Source organism: Pseudophryne corroboree, chromosome 6 (genome assembly GCF_028390025.1).
Source record: "Pseudophryne corroboree isolate aPseCor3 chromosome 6, aPseCor3.hap2, whole genome shotgun sequence".
Classification (NCBI taxonomy): domain Eukaryota; kingdom Metazoa; phylum Chordata; class Amphibia; order Anura; family Myobatrachidae; genus Pseudophryne; species Pseudophryne corroboree.
Genome location: NC_086449.1, coordinates 263566012 through 263590355, shown reverse-complemented (window position 1 = coordinate 263590355; position 24344 = coordinate 263566012). Strand labels below are relative to the sequence as shown.

Below are 24344 nucleotides of genomic sequence, written 5' to 3'. Positions count from 1 at the left end.
TTTGAGACCCATAGATAATCCTGATTGCAGGAAATGTAGGAAACGACCCAGTTGGAATTCCTCCGTCGGAACCCTCCGATCCTCGCACCACGCTACATATTTTCGCCAAATGCGGTGATAATGTTTCACGGTGACTTCCTTCCGTGCCTTAATCAAGGTAGGAATGACTTCTTCTGGAATGCCTTTCCCTTTTAGGATCTGGCGTTCAACCGCCATGCCGTCAAACGCAGCCGCGGTAAGTCTTGAAAAAGACAGGGACCCTGCTGTAGCAGGTCCCTTCTCAGAGGTAGAGGCCACGGTTCGTCCGTGAGCATCTCTTGAAGTTCCGGATACCAAGTCCTTCTCGGCCAATCCGGAACCACTAGTATTGTTCTTACTCTTCTTTGCCGTATGATCTTCAATACCTTTGGTATGAGCGGCAGAGGAGGAAACACATACACTGACTGGTACACCCAAGGAGTTACCAGTGCGTCCACAGCTATTGCCTGTGGATCTCTTGACCTGGCGCAATATTTGTCCAGTTTCTTGTTGAGGCGAGACGCCATCATGTCTACAATTGGTCTTTCCCAACGGTCTATTAACATGTTGAAGACTTCTGGATGTAGACCCCACTCTCCCGGATGAAGATCGTGTCTGCTGAGGAAGTCTGCTTCCCAGTTGTCCACGCCCGGGATGAACACTGCTGACAGTGCTATCACGTGATTCTCCGCCCAGCGAAGAATCTTGGCAGCTTCTGCCATTGCACTCCTGCTTCTTGTGCCGCCCTGCCTGTTTACATGGGCGACCGCCGTGATGTTGTCCGACTGAATCAACACCGGCTTTCCTTGCAGGAGAAGTTCCGCCTGGCTTAGAGCATTGTAGATTGCTCTTAGTTCCAGAATGTTTATGTGAAGAGACTTTTCCAGACTTGTCCATACTCCCTGGAAGTTTCTTCCTTGTGTGACTGCTCCCCAGCCTCTCAGGCTGGCGTCCGTGGTCACCAGGATCCAATCCTGAATGCCGAATCTGCGGCCTTCTAATAGGTGAGCCTTCTGCAACCACCACAGAAGTGACACCCTTGTCTTTGGTGACAGGGTTATTTGCAGGTGCATCTGCAGATGCGACCCTGACCATTTGTCCAACAGATCCCTTTGGAATATTCTTGCATGGAATCTGCCGAATGGAATTGCTTCGTAAGAAGCCACCATTTTTCCCAGGACTCTTGTGCATTGATGTACTGACACTTTTCCTGGTTTTAGGAGGTTCCTGACCAGATCGGATAACTCCTTGGCTTTTTCCTCTGGAAGGAAAACCTTTTTCTGAACCGTGTCCAGAATCATTCCTAGGAACAGCAGACGAGTTGTCGGGATTAAATGGGATTTTGGAATATTCAGAATCCACCCGTGTTGTCTTAGCACCTCTTGAGATAGTGCTAAAGCTGTCTCCAGCTGTTCTCTGGACCTTGCCCTTATTAGGAGATCGTCCAAGTATGGGATAACTAATACGCCTTTTCTTCGAAGAAGAATCATCATCTCGGCCATTACCTTGGTAAAGACCCGAGGCGCCGTGGACAATCCGAACGGCAGCGTCTGAAACTGATAGTGACAGTTTTGAACAATGAACCTGAGGTACCCCTGGTGTGCGGGGTAAATCGGAACGTGTAGATACGCATCCTTGATGTCCAAGGATACCATAAAGTCCCCTTCTTCCAGGTTCGCTATCACTGCTCTGAGTGACTCCATCTTGAACTTGAACTTTTTTATGTAGAGGTTCAAGGACTTCAGATTTAGAATAGGCCTTACCGAGCCATCCGGCTTCGGTACCACAAATAGAGTGGAATAATACCCCTTTCCTTGTTGTAATAGGGGTACTTTGACTATCACCTGCTGAGCGTACAGCTTGTGAATGGCTTCCAACACCCTCTCCCTTTCGGAAGAGACGGTTGGTAAGGCAGACTTCAGGAAACGATGAGGAGGATCCGTCTCTAATTCCAACCTGTACCCCTGAGATATTATCTGCAGGATCCAGGGGTCTACCTGCGAGTGAGCCCACTGCGCGCTGTAATTTTTGAGACGGCCCCCCACTGTCCCCGAGTCCGCTTGAGAGGCCCCAGCGTCATGCTGAGGTTTTTGCAGGAGCCGGGGAGGGCTTCTGTTCCTGGGAAGGAGCTGCCTGTTGGTGTCTCTTCCCTCTTCCTCTGCCTCGTGGCAGGTACGACAAGCCCTTTGCTCTCTTATTTTTGTAGGAGCGAAAAGGCTGCGGTTGAAAGGTCGGTGCCTTTCTCTGTTGGGGAGTGACTTGAGGTAAAAAAGTGGATTTCCCGGCAGTAGCCGTGGCCACCAAGTCTGATAGACCAACTCCAAATAACTCCTCCCCTTTATACGGCAAAACCTCCATGTGACGTTTTGAATCCGCATCGCCTGTCCACTGTCGTGTCCATAAGGCTCTTCTGGCTGAAATGGACATAGCACTCACCCGAGATGCCAGTGTGCAAATATCCCTCTGTGCATCACGCATATAGATAAATGCATCCTTTATTTGTTCTAACGACAGTAAAACATTGTCCCTATCTAGGGTATCAATATTTTCAATCAGGGATTCTGACCAAACTACTCCAGCACTGCACATCCAGGCAGTTGCTATAGCTGGTCGTAGTATAACACCTGCATGTGTGTATATATTCTTTTGAATAACTTCCATCTTTCTATCTGATGGATCCTTAAGTGCGGCCGTCTCAGGAGAGGGTAACGCCACTTGTTTGGATAAGCGTGTGAGCGCCTTGTCCACCTTAGGGGGTGTTTCCCAGCGCGCCCTAACCTCTGGCGGGAAAGGGTATAATGCCAATAACTTTTTTGAAATTATCAACTTTTTATCAGGAGCAACCCACGCTTCATCACACACGTCATTTAATTCTTCTGATTCAGGAAAAACTGTTTGTAGTTTTTTCACACCATACATAATACCCTGTTTTACGGTATCTGTAGTATCAGCTAAATGTAACGTCTCCTTCATTGCCAAAATCATATAACGTGTGGCCCTACTGGAAAATACGTTTGAATTTCTACCGTCGTCACTGGAATCAGTGCCCGTGTCTGGGTCTGTGTCGACCGACTGAGGCAAAGGGCGTTTTACAGCCCCTGACGGTGTTTGAGGCGCCTGGACAGGCATTAATTGATTGTCCGGCCGCCTCATGTCCTCAACTGACTGTTTAAGGGAAGATAAACCATCACGTAATTCCACAAAAAAAGGCATCCATTCTGGTGTCGACCCCCTGGGGGGTGACATCTGCATATTTGGCAATTGCTCCGCCTCCACACCAATATCGTCCTCATACATGTCGACACCACGTACCGACACACACCGCAAACGCACAGGGAATGCTCTAATGAAGACAGGACCCACTAGCCCTTTTGGGGAGACAGAGGGAGAGTCTGCCAGCACACACCACAAAGCGCTATATATACAAGGGATATCCTTATATTAAGTGCTCCCTTATAGCTGCTTTAATATATATATATATAGCCATTAATGTGCCCCCCCTCTCTGTTTTACCCTGTTTCTGTAGTGCAGTGCAGGGGAGAGACCTGGGAGCCGTTCTGACCAGCGGAGCTGTGACAGAAAATGGCGCCGTGTGCTGAGGAGATAGGCCCCGCCCCTTTTTCGGCGGGTTCTTCTCCCGCTATTTTTCCAGTCAGGCAGGGGTTAAATATCTCCATATAGCCCCTATGGGCTATATGTGAGGTATTTTTAGCCTTGTATAAGGTTTATATTTGCCTCTCAGAGCGCCCCCCCCCAGCGCTCTGCACCCTCAGTGACTGCCCAGTGAAGTGTGCTGAGAGGAAAATGGCGCACAGCTGCAGTGCTGTGCGCTACCTTATGAAGACTGAGGAGTCTTCAGCCGCCGGTTTCCGGACCTCTTCACGCTTCAGCATCTGCAAGGGGGTCGGCGGCGCGGCTCCGGGACCGGACTCCACGGCTGGGCCTGTGTTCGATCCCTCTGGAGCTAATGGTGTCCAGTAGCCAAGCAGCAAATCCACTCTGCATGCAGGTGAGTTTACTACTTTCCCCCTAAGTCCCACGTTGCAGTGATCCTGTTGCCAGCAGGACTCACTGTAAAGAAAAAAACCTAAACTAAACTTTCTCTAAGCAGCTCTTTAGGAGAGCCACCTAGATTGCACCCTTCTCGTTCGGGCACAAAATCTAACTGGAGTCTGGAGGAGGGTCATAGGGGGAGGAGCCAGTGCACACCACCTGACCTAGTAAAGCTTTACTTTTTTGTGCCCTGTCTCCTGCGGAGCCGCTATTCCCCATGGTCCTTTCAGGAACCCCAGCATCCACTTAGGACGATAGAGAAAATACGATTACTAGTGGTACTGCCACAACATGCAGTTTAAAGAGACAGAGTGGAGCTGCTACACATGCCCAGTGTATCAGCTTTCCTATAAAGTTTGCTGTACACGTGTCCTCATACATCCTGCCTAAATACACCACATAGCCGGAAATGCCTGGCGTTAGTGAGCTGACAGCTTCCACGCAACTCCACTAGCGTAGGCCGTCTTTTTTTCCGAAAATGCGCCTTATTCGCATCACAATGCAAATAGGACGCACAAGGAGCTTTTGTGGATTAAAATGTTATGCGGCATGCCTATATTCTCAGTGCAGCCGCAACTTCATACGAAATGGTACATACAGTACATAGGCAGACGCGGTCGCACACAGAACACAGGCATACTGCATATAATTTTAATCAGCATAAGCTGCTTGTGCGTCCTATTCACATCGTTTTGTGATAAAGATACACATTTTAATTAAAAAAAAGAAGAAAAAAAAAGTGGTTCCTAAACTCGGTTCTCAGGACACCACACAGTTCATGTTTTGCAAGTCACCTAGAAGATCTTGCGATTCTGTGAGGAGACCTGGAAAACATGAACTGTGTGGGGTCCTGAGGACCGAATTGGAGAAACTATGCCATACACTATCCAGTGTACAAAAAATGAGATTTTACTCACCGGTAAATCTATTTCTCGTAGTCCGTAGTGGATGCTGGGGACTCCGTAAGGACCATGGGGAATAGACGGGCTCCGCAGGAGACTGGGCACTCTAAAGAAAGATTTAGTACTACCTGGTGTGCACTGGCTCCTCCCTCTATGCCCCTCCTCCAGACCTCAGTTAAGGAAACTGTGCCCGGAAGAGCTGACATTACAAGGAAAGGATTTTGGAATCCAGGGTAAGACTCATACCAGCCACACCAATCACACCGTACAACTCGTGATAAACTTACCCAGTTAACAGTATGAACAACAACAGAGCATCAAACAACAGATGCCAACATAACATAACCCTTTTATTAAGCAATAACTATATACACGTATTGCAGAAAGTCCGCACTTGGGACGGGCGCCCAGCATCCACTACGGACTACGAGAAATAGATTTACCGGTGAGTAAAATCTTATTTTCTCTAACGTCCTAGTGGATGCTGGGGATTATACCAAAGCTCCCAAACGGGTGGGAGAGTGCGGATGACTCTGCAGCACCGAATGGGCAAACACAAGGTCCTCCTCAGCCAGGGTATCAAACTTGTAGAACTTTGCAAAGGTGTTTGAACCCGACCAAGTAGCTGCTCGGCAAAGTTATAATGCCAAGACCCCTCGGACAGCCACCCAAGAAGAGCCCACTTTCCTTGTGGAATAGGCTTTCACTGATTTTGGATGCGGCAAACCAGCCGCAGAATGAGCCTGCTGAATCGTGCTACAGATCCAGCGAGCAATAGTCTGCTTTGAAGCAGGAGCACCCAGCTTGTTGGATGCATACAGGATAAACAGCGAGTCAGTTTTCCTGACTCCAGCCGTCCTGGCTACATAAATCTTCAAAGCCCTGACTACATCAAGCAACTTGGAGTCCTCCAAGTCACGAGTAGCCGCAGGCACCACAATAGGTTGGTTCAAATGAAAAGATGACACCACCTTCGGCAGAAATTGCAGACGAGTCCGTAATTCTGCCCTGTCCATATGGAAAACCAGATAGGGGCTTTTACATGACAAAGCCGCCAATTCTGACACACGCCTAGCCGAAGCTAAGGCCAATAGCATGACCACTTTCCACGTGAGATACTTTAGCTCCACGGTCTTAAGTGGCTCAAACCAGTGAGATTTCAGGAAACTCAACACCACGTTAAGATCCCAAAGTGCCACTGGTGGCACAAAAGGGGGCTGAATATGCAGCACTCCCTTTACAAACGTCTGAACTTCAGGAAGCGAAGCCAATTCCTTTTGAAAGAAAATGGATAGGGCTGAAATCTGGACCTTTATGGATCCTAATTTTAAGCCCATAGTCACTCCTGACTGTAGGAAGTGCAGGAACCGGCCCAGCTGGAATTCCTCTGTAGGAGCCTTCCTGGCCTCACACCAAGCAACATATTTTCGCCGTATACGGTGATGATGCTTTGCTGTCACGTCCTTCCTAGTCTTTATCAGCGTAGGAATAACTTCATCCGGAATGCCTTTTTCCGCTAGGAACCGGCGTTCAACCGCCATGCCGTCAAACGCAGCCGCGGTAACTCTTGGAACAGACAGGGCCCTTGTTGCAACAGGTCCTGTCTGAGAGGCAGAGGCCATGGGTCCTCTGTGAGCATTTCTTGCAATTCCGGGTACCAAGTCCTTCTTGGCCAATCCGGAACAAGTATTGTTCTCACTCCTCTTTTTCTCACAATTCTCAGCACCTTTGGTATGAGAGGAAGAGGAGGAAACACATAGACCGACTGGAACACCCACGGTGTTACAAGTGCGTCCACAGCTATCGCCTGAGGGTCTCTTGACCTGGCGAAATACCTTTTTAGCTTTTTGTTGAGATGGGACGCCATCATGTCCACCTGTGGCAGTTCCCATCGATTTGCAATCTGCGTGAAGACTTCTTGATGAAGTCCCCACTCTCCCGGGTGGAGGTCGTGCCTGCTGAGGAAGTCTGCTTCCCAGTTATCCACTCCCGGAATGAACACTGCTGACAGTGCTAGTACGTGATTCTCCGCCCAACGAAGAATCCTGGTGGCTTCTGCCATTGCCACCCTGCTTCTTGTGCCGCCCTGGCGGTTTACATGGGCCACTGCAGTGATGTTGTCTGACTGAATCAGCACTGGTTGGTTTCGAAGCAGAGGCTCCGCTTGACTCAGGGCGTTGTATACGGCCCTTAGTTCCAGGATATTGATGTGCAGACAAGTCTCCTGACTTGACCACAGCCCCTGGAAGTTTCTTCCCTGAGTGACTGCCCCCCCATCCTCGGAGGCTTGCATCCGTGGTCACCAGGACCCAGTCCTGTATGCCGAACCTGCGGCCCTCGAGGAGGTGAGCACTTTGCAGCCACCACAGAAGAGACACCCTGGCCCTGGGGGACAGGGTGATCAGCCGATGCATCTGAAGATGCGATCCGGACCACTTGTCCAACAGATCCCACTGAAAGATCCTCGCATGGAACCTGCCGAAGGGAATGGCTTCGTATGACGCCACCATCTTTCCCAGCACTCGCGTGCAGTGATGCACCGATACCCGTTTTGGTTTTAGGAGGTCTCTGACCAGAGTCACGAGCTCCTGAGCCTTTTCCTCCGGGAGAAACACCTTTTTCTGGCTTATGCCCAGGAAGGGCAGACGCGTCGTAGGAATCAGCTGCGACTTTGGAATATTCAGAATCCAGCCGTGCTGTCGCAACACTTCCTGAGAGTGTGCTACGCTGATCAGCAACCGCTCCCTGGACCTCGCCTTTATGAGGAGATCGTCCAAGTATGGGATAATTGTAACCCCTTGCTTCCGAAGGAGCACCATCATTTCCGCCATCACCTTGGTAAATATTCTCGGTGCCGTGGACAGGCCAAACGGCAACGTCTGGAATTGGTAATGACAGTCCTGTACCACAAACCTGAGGTACTCCTGATGAGGTGGATAAATGGGGACATGCAAGTACGCATCCTTGATGTCCAGAGACACCATAAAATCCCCTTCCTCCAGGCTTGCAATGACCGCTCTGAGCGATTCCATCTTGAACTTGAATTTCTTCAGATAAATGTTCAGGGATTTTAAATTCAAAATGGGTCTGACCGAACCGTCCGGTTTCGGTACCACAAACATTGTGGAATAGTAACCCCTTCCCTGTTGAAGGAGGGGAACCTTCACTACCACCTGCTGGAGATATAGCTTGTGAATTGCTGCCAACACTACCTCCCTTTCCATGGGGGAAGCTGGCAAGGCCGATTTTAGGTAATGGTAAGGGGGCGTCACCTCGAATTCCAGCTTGTATCCCTGAGACACAATTTGTATAGCCCAAGGATCCACCCGTGAGCGAACCCACTGGTGGCTGAAATTTCGGAGACGCGCCCCCACCGCTTCTGGCTCCGGCTGTGGAGCCCCAGCGTCATGCGGTGGATTTAGTGGAAGCCGGGGAGGACTTTTGTTCCTGGGAACTAGCTGCATGGTGCAGTTTTTTTCCTCTACCCCTGCCTCTGGCAAGAAAGGATGCACCTCTGACTTTCTTGCTTTTTTGTGAACGAAAGGACTGCATTTGGCAATACGGTGCTTTATTTGGCTGTGAGGGAATATATGGCAAGAAATTTGACTTCCCAGCCGTAGCTGTGGAAACTAGGTCCGAGAGACCGTCCCCAAACAATTCCTCACCCTTATAAGGTAACACCTCCATGTGTTTTTTAGAGTCGGCATCACCTGTCCATTGCCGAGTCCATAGGACCCTTCTGGCAGAAATCGACATTGCGTTAATTCTAGAGCCCAGCAGGCAAATGTCCCTCTGGGCATCCCGCATATATAGGGCAGCGTCTTTGATATGCCCTAGGGTCAGTAATATAGTCTCCCTGTCCAGGGTATCTATCTCCTCAGACAGAGTATCTGTCCATGCTGCTACAGCACTACACATCCAGGCCAAAGCAATTGCTGGCCTCAGAAGAGTACCAGAATGTGTATAAACAGACTTCAGGATACCTTCCTGCTTCCTATCCGCAGGATCCTTTAGGGCGGCCGTATCCTGTGACAGCAGGGCCACCTTCTTAGATAAGCGTGTCAACGCTTTGTCTACCCTAGGGGAGGATTCCCAGCGTAACCTATCCGTTGGCGGGAAAGGATACGCCATAAGTAATCTTTTGGAAACCAGTACTTTCCTATCAGGGGAATCCCACGCTTTTTCACATAACTCATTTAATTCATGTGAAGGGGGAAAAGTAACTTCTTGCTTTTTCTCCCCAAACATATAAACCCTCTTGTCAGGGACAGGGTTTTCCTCCGATATGTGCAATACATCCTTCATTGCTATAATCATGTATCGGATGGCTTTAGTCATTTTAGGCTGCAACTTTGCATCATCGTCATAGACACTGGAGTCAGAATCCGTGTCGACATCTGTGTCAACCAACTGGGATAGTGGGCGCTTTTGAGACCCTGACGGCCCCTGAGCTGTAGAATCAGACATGGGTTGAGACCCTGACTGATTATCCAACCTTTTATGCAAGGAGCTTAACGTTATCATTTAACACCTTCCACATATCCATCCAATCAGGTGTCGGCGCCGACACCACATTCACATGCACTTGCTCTGCCTCCACGTAACCGTCTTCATCAAACATGTCGACACAAACGTACCTACACACCGCACACACACAGGGAATGCTCTAATTGAGGACAGGACCCCACAAGGCCTTTTGAGGAGACAGAGAGAGAGTATGCCAGCACACACCCCAGCGCTATATAACCCAGGGATTACACAGTAACTTAGTGTTTACCCAGTAAAACGTCCCTGGAATGTACGGGAAAGGTGGAGCTTCAAATTGTCGTGTCGACGGGCGTATTTCCCTTTTCTGAAGCGATTCTTTCTCCCCAACTTGATGTTCACATGAAAAAGATGGTTATATATATATATATATATATATATATATATATACACACACACACACACACACACGTGTAGTAATGTTTCAATCATGAATAAATCTCTTTAAATGTCAGAGATATGTAACACAGGAAAGGCTATATTCATCCGTTGGTGAGGCGTACCCCAACTCACTTTCCAACTGAAAGAAGAAAGCCTATCAAGGTATCTTTATCTTATCCACCTAGGTGTTTTGGAAATCACAGATTTAAGTAGTGAACCCCTTTTACCAAGGAAATGAGCGTACCTCACTCACACAAAAAGGGGGTGATTGACACACATAAAGGTATCTTTCATTCCTTGTATATTAGATGTAAGGCGTACCCTACTCACGGAAATAAAGATTATATTCAAGCACATCTGGGTTTCTTTCGATGATCAGACGTGTTAGTGATTAACACTAATTTCCCTCATGTGTGGATAGTTCCCAAAATCAAAAAAGAATATGGTTCACGATGTATCCACATGCAAAAAGTTTGTTTTTTTTATTAAAAATGCCCCATACATAAGGGGTGAAGACAATAGACAACAATAAAAACGGTGTATACAGTCCAATGGATATTTATAGCAGCATGGACAATGTGTCCAAAAACATAACAGAAATTTTTTTTTCTAAGTCCAAGATTTGAATAAAAAATGAAATGTAAAACAATTCATACCTAAATGGTATAATAGAAGGTCCACACTCTCAGCTGGTCAACATGTTTCGGCCTGTCATAGGCCTTTATCAAGACATACTGAGAGAGTGGAAAGACCAGTCTTTTATATGTGGAGTGACCAATCAGAAGTGCCTTTCATTCTGACATCATCATTAAAGGACATTTTATCAGGATAACAGAAAACCATTATAAAATACAAAACAAAGTATATCACCAAGATTTGTAATGGTTAACAAGGTTATTAAAAACAGAACAGGTCCAAAATGAATAGATTACAAGCTTTTTCTCAGAAGAATCTCCATGGCAACCACATGCGTAGTGTTTCGTTTGGTGCCAAGTTACTTAATGGTGGCTCCCAAACAGACAGCGTAAACATAAAGACCCGCTTACTACTGCGGAGGTGTCTAACAAATTGGCCGCCCGCCGCGATTGTCAAAGACGGGGATGTCCCGGCCACTGTGTAGTGAGATACGCGTCGGAGCCATGACGACGCGATCTCTAAGACCGGAAGTGACGTACTCCCGGAAGCCTGACGCGTCGTTGTCATGGCAACGCGCTGTGTACGTTAGACATAGGATGATGGGGGAAACTACAAATGCCAGTGTGACATTGTTATGACGACGCTGGCTCGTGCATATAATTAGTCCACTTTTCAGCCAAATAGACTAGTTATATCGCCGTAAAATTAGATTCTAATGGCCTAGATCACCGATCTTTAATTAGTGATGAGGCACCCGCGGCCATGTTTAAAATGGGCAAACTATGCCCATAGACAATTTGGTGCAAAAATTGATTTCTGAAATAATTTCCAGAGATATTGCTAAAAATGTTAGCATAGATATATTTGACAGAGGAAAAAAGGCACTTGACTGCCCATATATATATCAATGTCATGTTGGTTTGCCATGAATTTTCCTTACCATAGCATATAATACAAAGAAACAACATGTCCTTCTTGAAAATAATGTTGAATGCTCATCTTCTTCTTCAATTGGTTTAAAGAGAAGAAAATCTTGGTCTATAAAGCTAAGCGAAAAATGACAGTCAATTTCATCAAATCTATATGCAGATTTACATGATCACAAAAACCATTTAAGTTCAAAGTCATTATTGAGGCCACCTGGGGCCAGTGTATTACAATTATATATCAAGCTCATCTCTGCCTTTGCTAGATGTTTTGCACTGTCATTATGTCTTATATTTCCCTTTATCGCTTTTACTCCATGGAAAGACACCAGCCCCGAGGTGGAGCAATTATGTACCTGTTTAAAATGTGCCGAAAGGGCATGTGTTTCTAGCCCCTTTTTTATATTACGCAGGTGCTCACTTATTCGAACCTTTAAGGGCCTTGATGTCCTGCCGATATATACCTTATCACAGGTGCATTTGAGCGTATATATTACATTCTTTATATTGCACGTTATGAATTCTTTAATTTTTATTGTATATCCATTTATAGTTATCTCCTCTGTTTTGTTACCACTTACATTTTTTATATTTTTGCAACCCATACAGGATCCACAACGATAAAACCCAACCGATGAAATAGTGGATAAAGCAGGTGTTGGGGGCAATGTACTGGATACCAACTTTGATTTTAAGTTGGGTGCCCTGCGATAGATTAACTTTGGTTTATTGGGTAACAGTGGTCCTAATACATTATCCTTTTTTAATAAGGCCCAATGTTTATTAAAGATTTTTTCCACAGCCTTATGTTCTTTGGTGAAATTTGTAACAAAGGATAAATTAAAATCATTATTTTCTTCCAATAGTGGTTTTTTAACAAATAACTCTTTGCGTTCTATACTTCTAGTTGTTTCAATCGTCTGGTCTATCTTCTGTTTATTATAACCACACGCTTTAAATTTAGTTCCCATCTTTTCAGCCTGGTCAGAAAACACTGTATCACTTGTGCAGATCCTCCTTAGTCTTTTAAATTGACCATTAGGAATGGAGTTTATCCAATTATCATGATGGCAACTGTCAGTTGATAGATAAGCTCCAGAATCTGTTGGTTTTATGTAGATTTTGGAACATATTTTTCCGTCTTCCACATAGACCGTCACATCAAGGAAGTTGATGCTTTGTTCTTGAATATCAAAGGTTAATACAATATTTTTGTCGTTGGAATTCAAACCTGAACAAAAAAGGGTGAGACTCTCTCTGTCTCCTCCCCAGATGAAAAATATATCATCTATATATCTCGCATAGGACACCAGGCTCGCCCCGAGTCCGCCACCCGCCCATATCGCATCCTCCTCCCATGCGCCCATGAACAGGTTAGCGTAACTCGGGGCGAACCTGGTGCCCATCGCGGTACCCATTTTCTGTAGATAGAATTCATCTTTGAAGAGAAAGAAATTATTCAGAAGGATGAACTCTATACCCTCAAGCAAAAAGTTTTGGAGATTGGCAGATAAGGGGGATGATTCTAAAGCCCCTCGAGTGGCCTCTAGCCCATCTTTGTGATTTATGATAGTATAGAGGGCACTAACATCGGCTGTAACCAGGAGATAATTATTCTCCCATTTGATGGTCTCTAATAACTGTAAAAAGCTAGTAGTATCTTTAAGATGTGATCTATTTAGTCCAACCAAAGGCTGCAGAAAGTAGTCTATATAGTTGGATAAATTTGCAGTGATCGATTCCACCCACGATACAATTGGTCTTCCGGGGGGCGTTTCTAGATTTTTGTGCATTTTTGGTAGAATGTATATAACAGGAACCACTGGATCACTGTTAATGATGAATTTGGCTTCCTTATCTGTGATTGTTCCTTTGGTTACAGCCTTTTCTACCATTTGTGTCATTTTCTGTTGTACCTGTTTGGACGGGTCTCCCCGTAATCTTTTGTAAGTTTTGGTATCCTCCAATTGCCTAAAGATTTCAGCCTCATAATTTTTAATATCCATCAATACAATCTCCCCCCCCCCCCCCCCCCCCCTTATCGGCTGGTTTAATTATCAGTTCCTTGTTTTCTTTTAATTCTTTTAAGGCCCTTTTTTCTTTATTAGTCAAATTGGCATTCCTTTTATCTATTTTGATATTGTTAATATCCTCCAGGACTAAGGAACTAAAGGTTTCAATAAAAGGACCTTTTACGTATTGAGGAAAAAAGATGGATTTGGGGCGAAAGGGGGTAGGTGTCCTAACCTCCATTTCTTCCTGTGCAGGCCCCTTTTGATTCGCAAAGAATTTTTTTAGGGTTAACTTACGTACAAATTTTTGCACGTCTACGTACGTGTCAAAGGGATTGAGATGGTTTGTTGGGGCATATTTAAGACCTTTCTGGAGAAAAGTGGTTTCTTCCATAGAAAGTATATGTTTACTTAGATTAAATATTTTAACTTTTGGTAGATTTTCATCACTCACTTCCTTGGACTCAGAGTTATTTGCCCTTGATCGTTGTCTCCTTTTATTTTTACTATTTCTAGTCTTTTTTTGTATGGTTTTCCTTTTTTTGCCCCCCCTTTTACCTCTAGGGCGTATTGGTGTATTTATCCATATGGGATTCTTTTTCTGTTTCTCCCTAAAAAAGGAGGAGATTGATAGTCCTCATTCCGATCACTATCTACATATTGATCATCTCTTAACGATGCATATCGATTCTGAGTGAAGATTGGTTGATCCCGTTCTTTATTTTGATGTGTTCTCTCACTTCTATTTATTCTCTTAGGAAAAGGGATTCTCCATTCAGGGATATCTGGTGTATTCCACTTATCTTCTCTATAGTGGGTGTTCCTTCTATACCTGTTATTTCTAGAGGATATATTGGAAGATCTTGGTGGCATATAGGTTCTACGTTCTCTATTTTCATTCTGGATCTCATTCCTGATTTTATTTCCTTTGGGGTTTATATTGGATTTATGGGGCTCCATATCTAGGGCATAGTCTTGACTACTACCTTGGACTAATTATATGCACGAGCCAGCGTCGTCATAACAATGTCACACTGGCATTTGTAGTTTCCCCCATCATCCTAGGTCTAACGTACACAGCACGTTGCCATGACAACGACGCGTCAGGCTTCCGGGAGTACGTCACTTCCGGTCTTAGAGATCGCGTCGTCATGGCAACGACGCGTATCTCACTACACAGTGGTCGGGACATCCCCGTCTTTGACAATCGCGGCGGGCCGCCAATTTGTCAGACACCTCCGCAGTAGTAAGCGGGTCTTTATGTTTACGCTGTCTGTTTGGGAGCCACCATTAAGTAACTTGGCACCAAATGAAACACTACGCATGTGGTTGCCATGGAGATTCCTCTGAGAAAAAGCTTGTAATCTATTCATTTTGGACCTGTTCTGTTTTTAATAACCTTGTTAACCATTACAAATCTTGGTGATATACTTTGTTTTGTATTTTATAATGGTTTTCTGTTATCCTGATAAAATGTCCTTTAAAGATGATGTCAGAATGAAAGGCACTTCTGATTGGTCACTCCACATATAAAAGACTGGTCTTTCCACTCTCTCAGTATGTCTTGATAAAGGCCTATGACAGGCCGAAACATGTTGACCAGCTGAGAGTGTGGACCTTCTATTATACCATTTAGGTATGAATTGTTTTACATTTCATTTTTTATTCAAATCTTGGACTTAGAAAAAAAAATGTCTGTTATGTTTTTGGACACATTGTCCATGCTGCTATAAATATCCATTGGACTGTATACACCGTTTTTATTGTTGTCTATTGTCTTCACCCCTTATGTATGGGGCATTTTTAATAAAAAAAAAACAAACTTTTTGCATGTGGATACATCGTGAACCATATTCTTTTTTGATTTTGGGAACTATCCACACATGAGGGAAATTAGTGTTAATCACTAACACGTCTGATCATCGAAAGAAACCCAGATGTGCTTGAATATAATCTTTATTTCCGTGAGTAGGGTACGCCTTACATCTAATATACAAGGAATGAAAGATACCTTTATGTGTGTCAATCACCCCCTTTTTGTGTGAGTGAGGTACGCTCATTTCCTTGGTAAAAGGGGTTCACTACTTAAATCTGTGATTTCCAAAACACCGAGGTGGATAAGATAAAGATACCTTGATAGGCTTTCTTCTTTCGGTTGGAAAGTGAGTTGGGGTACGCCTCACCAACGGATGAATATAGCCTTTTCTGTGTTACATATCTCTGACATTTAAAGAGATTTATTCATGATTGAAACATTACTACACGTGTATATATATACCATCTTTTTCATGTGAACATCGAGTTGAGGAGAAAGAATCGCTTCAGAAAAGGGAAATACGCCCGTCGACACGACAATTTGAAGCTCCACCTTTCCCGTACATTCCAGGTACGTTTTACTAAGTATACTTCGATATTTAAATCTGTTAAGCGCCTGTTATTCTGGTGTCCCACACATTTGTATTAAAAAATTGTGGTATTTGAACTTTTTGGTGAGGTTCAGGTGTGGTGAACCGGCCTACGGGCTGCTCTTTTTTGCGCCACTTGCTAGGGATTCACAACAACCTTTTTTTTAGCGTTTACCCAGTAGCTGCTGTTTATGATAATTTGCGCCTAAATTTATGTGCCCCCCCTCTCTTTTTACCCTTTCTCTACCTTGATACTGCAGGGGAGAGCCTGGGGAGCTTCCTCTCAGCGGAGCTGTGGAGGGAAAATGGCGCCGGTTAGTGCTGAGGAAGAAGGCCCCGCCCCCTCAGCGGCGGGCTTCTGTCCCGGGTCTGTGTAAATAAAATGGCGGGGGCTCGTACATATATACAGTGCCCAGCTGTATATATGTGTCTTTTTGCCAAGAGGTATCCTAATTGCTGCCCAGGGCGCCCCCCCCTGCGCCCTGCACCCTACAGTGACCGGAGTGTGTGGGTAGTGTGGGCGCAATGGCGCACAGCTGCAGTGCTGTGCGCTACCTCATGTGAAGACAGGGGTCTTCTGCCGCCGATTTCGATGTCTTCTTGCTTCCGCCGGCTTCTGTCTTCTGGCTCTGTGAGGGGGACGGCGGCACGGCTCCGGGAACGGGCGACCAAGGTTAAGATCCTGTGTTCGAACCCTCTGGAGCTAATGGTGTCCAGTAGCCTAAGAAGCGCAACCTAGCCGCAGTTAGTAGGTTTGCTTCTTTCCCCTCAGTCCCTCGTAGCAGAGAGTCTGTTGCCAGCAGAAGCTCTCTGAAAATAAAAAACCTAACTAAAATACTTTCTTATTAGCAAGCTCAGGAGAGCTCACTAAAAGCACCCAGCTCTGGCCGGGCACAGATTCTAACTGAGGTCTGGAGGAGGGGCATAGAGGGAGGAGCCAGTGCACACCAGGTAGTACTAAATCTTTCTTTAGAGTGCCCAGTCTCCTGCGGAGCCCGTCTATTCCCCATGGTCCTTACGGTGTCCCCAGCATCCACTAGGACGTTAGAGAAAGACTAATGTGTACATATCTGTCTAGGATCAGTACTATGTTCTTCTACCCCTTCCCCAGACTCCAACACTTGCTCCAATGTTCCGCAGAGCAGCAGACTGTAGATTGCATTTGGAAACCCCCCTATAAAAATCCTGCATTTTGCCCCCGCACTGTTCCAAAGAATGCGCAGCATGTGCTCAACTCTGAGTTCAAGACTGAGGGAAATAGGGAAGTGTCATGATGCGAGATGGGGATTTAATAAGCCACAGACTAAGGGGTAAATTTACTAAGATGGGGTTCTATTTAAGATGGGATGTTGCCCATAACAACCAGATTCTCTCTCTCATTTATTTATCACCTTATAGAAGATAATACCTGGAATCTGATTGGTTACTATGGGCAACATCCCATCATAAGTAGAACTCCCATCTTAGTAAATTTACCCCCAAGAGTTAGACATTGAAAGTTCCCACCAGCAGTGAGGCTCCTTGATAAAGAGCTACAGGTAGATTTGGGCATCAAACACACCTGTATATGAAGCACAGATCACACATGAACCCATTTTATTTCTAGACCTCCCCCCCCTGTAAATAAATAGCAGTGAGAGTACAGCACAATAACTCTGCCTTGTGGTTTAATGACATGACTAAAAAGCACAGCAAGATGCTAAAGCAGAAATGTAGCAAGCTGTGTTTTAGTAACAAGAAGAATACAGAAGCCAATAAAATAAAGTCATAGGATTGGACAACGCCCTCATACTTGCAACCTTGGAATAGATATACTAATATTTAAATTAGTCAAAGGCAAAATGTATTATCGTATTTCAAAAATAAATACAGTAAAGACTAATTATAATGTAGCCCTATACCACAGAGTTTTCTGAATAATTAAAACCAGTGGAGTTACTCAAGGACTGTGATGTCACTCATAACTGCACCTTCAGAATTGTAACATGACATCACCCCACCCTCTACTGTAGCCTCAGAATGACGACCTATCATAACCTGACCATTTCAGGACTATGACATCACATAACCATAGCCTGTATCCCAGACTTGAAACTGTGAATGACATTGCATAACCACATATCTCATCCAGCCTCAGAACTGTGATGTCACAAAACCGTGCCCTCTCCCCTAGAGTCAGAACTGTGACTTCAAACCCTCTCTCCCAGCCTCAGAATGGAGACATCACATAAACTGACCCTCTCAGAACTATGACATCACCTAACCATAGTCTCTCTCAACTTTTAACTGTGACATCACACAACCACACTCAAACGGCAATATTACATAACCTGTCCCTCTCTGAAATAGGACATCAAATAACCATAGTTTATAAACTATGACATCACACAACCACACCCTATCTTGCAGCCTCAAAAATGCTTGAAATGCAGTGTTCTGGAAAGGTATGTCTGATGGGTGGATGATTATTTTCTACAGAAGAAAAAGAAAAGCAGATGCTGTCTGTGTTCATATGAATGCAGACGTTAAATATAACAGTGACACTGCTATTGTTCTATTTCTATCTTTGGGTCATTGTCACTATGCGATATGGCAAACTGATGCAGAGACTGTAACCAAGGTACTAAGTTGGCAATATTATACCTCTGAAATATGGTCCCCTGTTCCCTCACATATACAGTAGGCAACAGCTCTATGGGTGCATGAAACTAAAGGCCCGTACACACTGGTCGATATATCGGCCGTTCTCTTGAACGGCCGATATATCGCGGGACCATCGGCCAGTGTGTACGGCCGATACGTCTGTGAACTCCGTCGTTCACAGACGTATCGCGTCGGCCGCGCAGCACAGCCGACAGCCAATATATCTACCGATATATTGGCGCGTCGCTGTGTGTGTACGGGGGGGTCGGCCGACCGCCCGTACACATGCTGCGGCGGCCGGCGGTGATTGACAGCTGAACTGGGCGGGCGTGTGTACACGCCCGCCCAGTTCATGACGTCAGTCCCCGACGGATCGGGCAGTGTGTATGCACAGCACACTGCCCGATCCGTCCATAGATATATCTGCAGATCAGTTGATATGCAGATATATCTACTAGTGTGTACCCACCTTAAGATCACAGAAGCTTTTAACGACATGCACGCTAAGATAAAAATGTATATGCAGAATAAATATTGGGGTTATATTTGCAAAACAGGAAATATGCACATCTAATGATTAAGGGTAACTGATACTTCATAAAATTTTTATATAATATAGTGGTAAACTATTTACAGTTATTAAAATAAGGTTGTTTTGTAGGAGGCATACATGCATTATCATCTTACATTTTTTTAAGTGGCCACAATGGTTCCCTAGCACCATACATGGGATAAGAACAGCATTTGTACACACTAATGAGTTTACACACGTACAATTAGGCTGGATGTAAGTCTCATTGAGCATGGGAGGACATTCCACATGGTTTGAACGGCACAGGATAAATACTGAAGGCAAGAATGGAAAGTGGAGAAACAGCAATCATTGCTGAAGCTAAGTGCTTGGAGGTAAGGTGTGATAAAAGTAGGATGGACTTGTGGGTATCAGAAGAGTGGTTGAGGGCATTCTACGTGAGTGAGAAGAGGTGAGCAGCAGTGCTATGGATAGACTGAAGATGGGAGAGGCCGGAGTGGAGTAGATTAGGATATTCAAGACGAGAGATGATGGGGTAAAATTACTAATACGGTCTATCATTTCTCTATTGAATCCTAGAAAATGATAAACAGAATCTGACTGGTTGCTATGGGCAACATCACCACTTTTCATTTTTGGAAACTTTAGTAAATATACCTCTATGAGTGCATGAATGAGAGTTGTACGGTCTACCAGGTTGAAAAAGGGACTGATCCTTAAATATTATGGAGGTGGAAGTGGTAGGAATGGGGAATAAACTGAATGTGGGACGGTAAAAGAAAGAGTAGAATCCAGAATGAGACCTAGACAATGGGCTTGGGGAATAGAGGAGACGAAGAGGTCAACAGATAGGGAGGGAAAGACAGGGGATCTTGGTTGGGATAAAGGGACTTTTCAAGCTACTCCATCAGCTTTAGAGGCATCAGACCTAATTTTTATTGTGTTTTTAGAACAACAGGAAACGTTTAGCGCTCTTAAATCTCACATCATAACAAGTGGTTATGCTTAAAGCAAGGTCAGTCCAAATATCCATATTTTAATTGGAGGCGACTTTGAACACTTATTCAAAATGATGCGGTTTTACAAATATTCATGAGCATTTAAAGCACAGTATCTAATCACTCCAGAGTTGATGTCCAACAAGAAAAGTCCAATTGAAGAGCATATGGGCAAGAATAGATGCATCATCGCTTGGAAAGTGATAAAACGGAGAGTGAAAAAGTACCAGCCAATCAGGTCCTAACTGCCATGTCACAGGCTGTGTTTGAAAAATGTCAGTTAGGAGCTGATTGGCTGGTACATTTTCACTCTCCGTTTTATCACTTTCCAAGCGATGACGCATCTGTGTTTTAGTGTTGCAAGCTGTTCTGTAATAATATGGTTGATATGAATACACCGACAATTTAAGTTTGGTACTGACATCTTGAAATGTATAAGTGCTCAGTTCTAATCAATAAAAGCCTAAAGGTCCCTAAGTGCAGAGCAGTCAGGTTAATGTGCACATGGAAAATAAAGCAGAGTAGGGTCAACAAACAGCTGGGTGTAGGCAGTGTCGGACTGGGGCATAAAGGGCCCACTGGGGGGATGCATTTTTAGGGGCCCATGTTTAGGGGTGTGGCCAAACTTCAGAGTCTTGGCTAACCATTAAAGAGTGCATGGACTGCTAGTGCATGCATTATAATGTTCCAGATTAATAACATTAATGCACTGTAGAGAATACACCATAGTCCTGTGCAATATAAGGTCATATAATCTATAATTATAATCTATAATTCAAGCGCACAGTCTGGAACCTGATTCCCTAGAGGAGGTGGGGCCCCCAGGCAGTGGGGCCCACCGGTGGTATCCCCTGTTCCCCTGTGGGCCAGTCCAACCCTGGGTGTAGGTATAAGAAGGACTCACCATATGTGTGGTCAGCCTTATTCATTTCATGTAGATCATAGGGTGGGGTTTGCCTTTATGTCTCAAACTTGACAGCAAAAAAGGTGATAACTGATTTAGGCTTAGTTTATCATTCATTTTACAATGTGTGTGTTTTTTTTCTTTAAGGTGTTACTTGACTTGTTTATTTCTTTGTAAACTCTTTAGAACTTGTTGAGAAACACTACTCTTTAATGTGCGGACACCTCCGCTAACCCCTTCTACTATAAAACAAACGAAACAATTACTGTGCGCTTTATCAGCTCGTCAGATTTAAAAAAAAAAAAAAAAGGAGAGAACACGGTAAAAGAAACTTTTCCTTCAGAACAGAGCTTCACCCAGACTAGATGCTTCTTCAAGAACAAAGAAAGTTTAGAATGAATTCTTCCAGTAATCAGTAATAGGAGCATAAAATGTCTGGAAAGAGGGAGGGAACAGTTCCACAAAGTTTTCAAAATGAGATTTAACCATCTCCACAGTGTGATACACTATCTGTGTAATCCTTCATTTAAGTTTTGCTGTGTCTCTAATGTACATTCGTTTGGACAAAGCAATTGTCCAACACCAAAAAGCGCAAACCTCATACATACAGTACTGTCACGGTGCAAAAACATATAACAACAGAGCATATCATAGACCTAAAACAAAGCTTGAAATAAAAAGCATTAAAGACATCTCTGAAAATTCAATGGGTCATATCTCCGAAAGTAAAGACCCAGGAGAAAGAATTAAAGCAACGATATGATTCCTACAGGTTTGACATGTCTATTCACCTTGCTACCTGGATTTACAATGTCCATATTCCTAATGCTATACGATCATTCTTACTGCCACAAACAATTGGATCCCAAAAGGATTTACAATCCTGAGTCATTGTTTTACCATAACAATACTGCTTACTAAGTAATATCAAGAAGCTGTGTAGAGACAGTGAAAATGGTTGAACCCTTGAGATTAATTATTTTATATCAGATGGGTAACCAGTAAGGGGAAGACAAAGTCATTCAAACTTGGGAACAAACTGACCCTCTGCTATAGTAGCTAATAGGATATTTGCTATTATACAAGGAGAAATCAAGACAGACCTGAGTGCTGTTATTACATAGGGACTGTGTCTCTCTGGCAGCTGAATTAATAATGGGATATGAAGTAAAGGTGTAATAATCACAGACCATGTACAATAGCGGTTATGCATTAATACCGCAGTTAATTACCATGGGATAGGATAGGAATGTGAGAAGTCCAATCTTCTGATAGCAGTGTGATGAGGGGAGCGATGGTCATGCATATAAGCGGTGTATGGACACTGCTAGTATAGGGATGTATAGCGGCATGGTGGAAATCTCACACAGTGTCCTTACACATGGATGAGTTGTTTCACTTACCCCATGTTTGTGTGTCGGGCAGGCGCCGGTCACCGTAGTAGTGTGTAGCCTCAGCACCTCATACATGCGGCATCAGCTGCTACTGAACTCCTCATTGGGCTCCTTGCTCCAGTCAGCAGCAGCAGGCAGCTGGGAGTAATAATAGCTGAGCTGCCTCTAATACCCGGAGACCTGCGGACCGCTGCCCGCTCCCATCGGGGCTAGCCGGCTCTCCAGCCCACTGATCCCCCCCGTTCTAATCGGAGTGTGTAGGAAGTGATCCCGGACTCGCAGCAGCAGCGACACAGAGCTGATCCCACCTGCTTCCAGCAGCGGCGGCGGCGGCGGCGACAGCCTCCCACATAGAGGAGGGACGGGGTTGCTCTGCCTGCCCACGCCTGCAGGATAGTGTCTAGGTGCTGCTGCTGTACTGCTACTGATTACGGAGCATCCTTTCCCCCAGCTTCCCTAACGCTGGGGTCACCTATGCCCGGCGTATGCCTGATCAATTGGCTGTCATATGAAAACGATAATTTTTCTTACGGTGTTGTGGTTATCGTATTACCTTTCCACTGTGTACTTGATTGGTCACATACAGTATACACAGTATATCAATCTATCTAACTGTCTATAAAGAGCATGTGTAATGGTTTTGACATCTACAGTATGCATACTTGCCTACTCTCCCGGAATGGCCGGGAGGCTCCCGAAAATCGGGTGACGCTCCTGGACCCCCTGAACAGGTGGGCAAGTCTCCCGCCCCGCCGCCACCTACCCGCATTCCCCCGCCAACACTCACATCCTCCTGCAGCCAGGGATCTCAGCATTGGGTGGCGGGGACGGGTCCGTGATGACAGGAATTTGTGGACACACCCCCACGCTGCACCTACCTGGCAGCAGTATAAATCACTACGTCCCCAGTGTGCTGCATCACGCCCCCGCTTTGCCGAGATGGCTGCCTCCTCCCGGAGGGGGCAGCCACAATATCGGCAAGTATGATCTATAAGGATTCGGTATGATATACCGATGGATGGGATGCCGGCGGTCAGAATACCGACCGCATCATCCCGACCATCAGAATCCCGACAGCCCCCCAGAAAGTACCCTAAAATCTCCCCTGCCCCATACCCTAACCCTCCCCGGTGGTGCCTAACCCTAACCCTCCCTTTCCCGCTGCCTAAACCTAACCCTCCCCACTTGGTTCCTAACCCTAATCTCCCCTTGTAAATGCCTAAGCCCCCCTCCCCGGTACCTAACCATCCTCTTCCCATCCCTGCACCCTAACCCCCTTTCTAATGCCTAAACCCAACCTCCCACCCCCAGCAGCAGGACGCGTACGCGTCCAGCTGAAAGAGCGTTTGGTATTCCAGGTGTCCGTATTTTGATGCCGGAATCCCAATCTCCATCAGGATTTTAATGCCGGCATTATACTGTCAGTCGGGATTCCGGCGTTGATATTTTGAGCGCCGGGATCCTGTCTGGTAGGATTGTAACTACATCCCCTATCTATCTATCTATCTATCTATCTATCTATCTATCTATCTATCTATCTATCTATCTATCTATCTATCTATCTATTTATCTATCCATCTATGCCCCTTCTGGTCTATGTATATTAAAATATATATGTATATTAAAATATAATGTGAAAGAGACCCAGTCAGAAGGAAGAAGGAATGTCCTATGTGTCTGACAACTTCTCATCATTACCCAGTATTTAATGTAGCACCTTCTTGTGTCATAAGAATGTAATACCCTTCTGATGGAGGGTGGAGTGAAGAGCTAGATATGTATGAGACAGGCTTAGTTAAGAATAGAGATGCAGGCATACATGCATACTCTCCTGGAGTGTCAGGGAGACTCACGAATTTCAGGGAGATTCCTGAGAGAGCAGACCAGATTCCCAGATCCACTCTCTTCCTCAGAGAAGTGGGAAGGTCTGTGAATTGCAGCAATGAATCATGGAGGGCACGGAGCAATGTCTCCTGCACCACTGTGGTCTCTTCC

General features: G+C 45.2%; 1 protein-coding gene across 1 annotated transcript in view; it reads right to left on the bottom strand.

Annotated features, from left to right (window-relative positions):
* The window catches only part of HOMER2 (homer scaffold protein 2), a 433557-nt gene extending 410784 nt beyond the window's left edge, over positions 1–22773 (bottom strand). The window contains exon 1 of the mRNA XM_063925972.1: positions 22359–22773. Within this exon, the coding sequence (XP_063782042.1) occupies positions 22359–22363 (5 nt within the window). The 5' untranslated portion in view covers positions 22364–22773. The remainder of the gene's footprint in view (positions 1–22358) is intronic.
* Positions 22774–24344: the final 1571 nt, after the last annotated feature.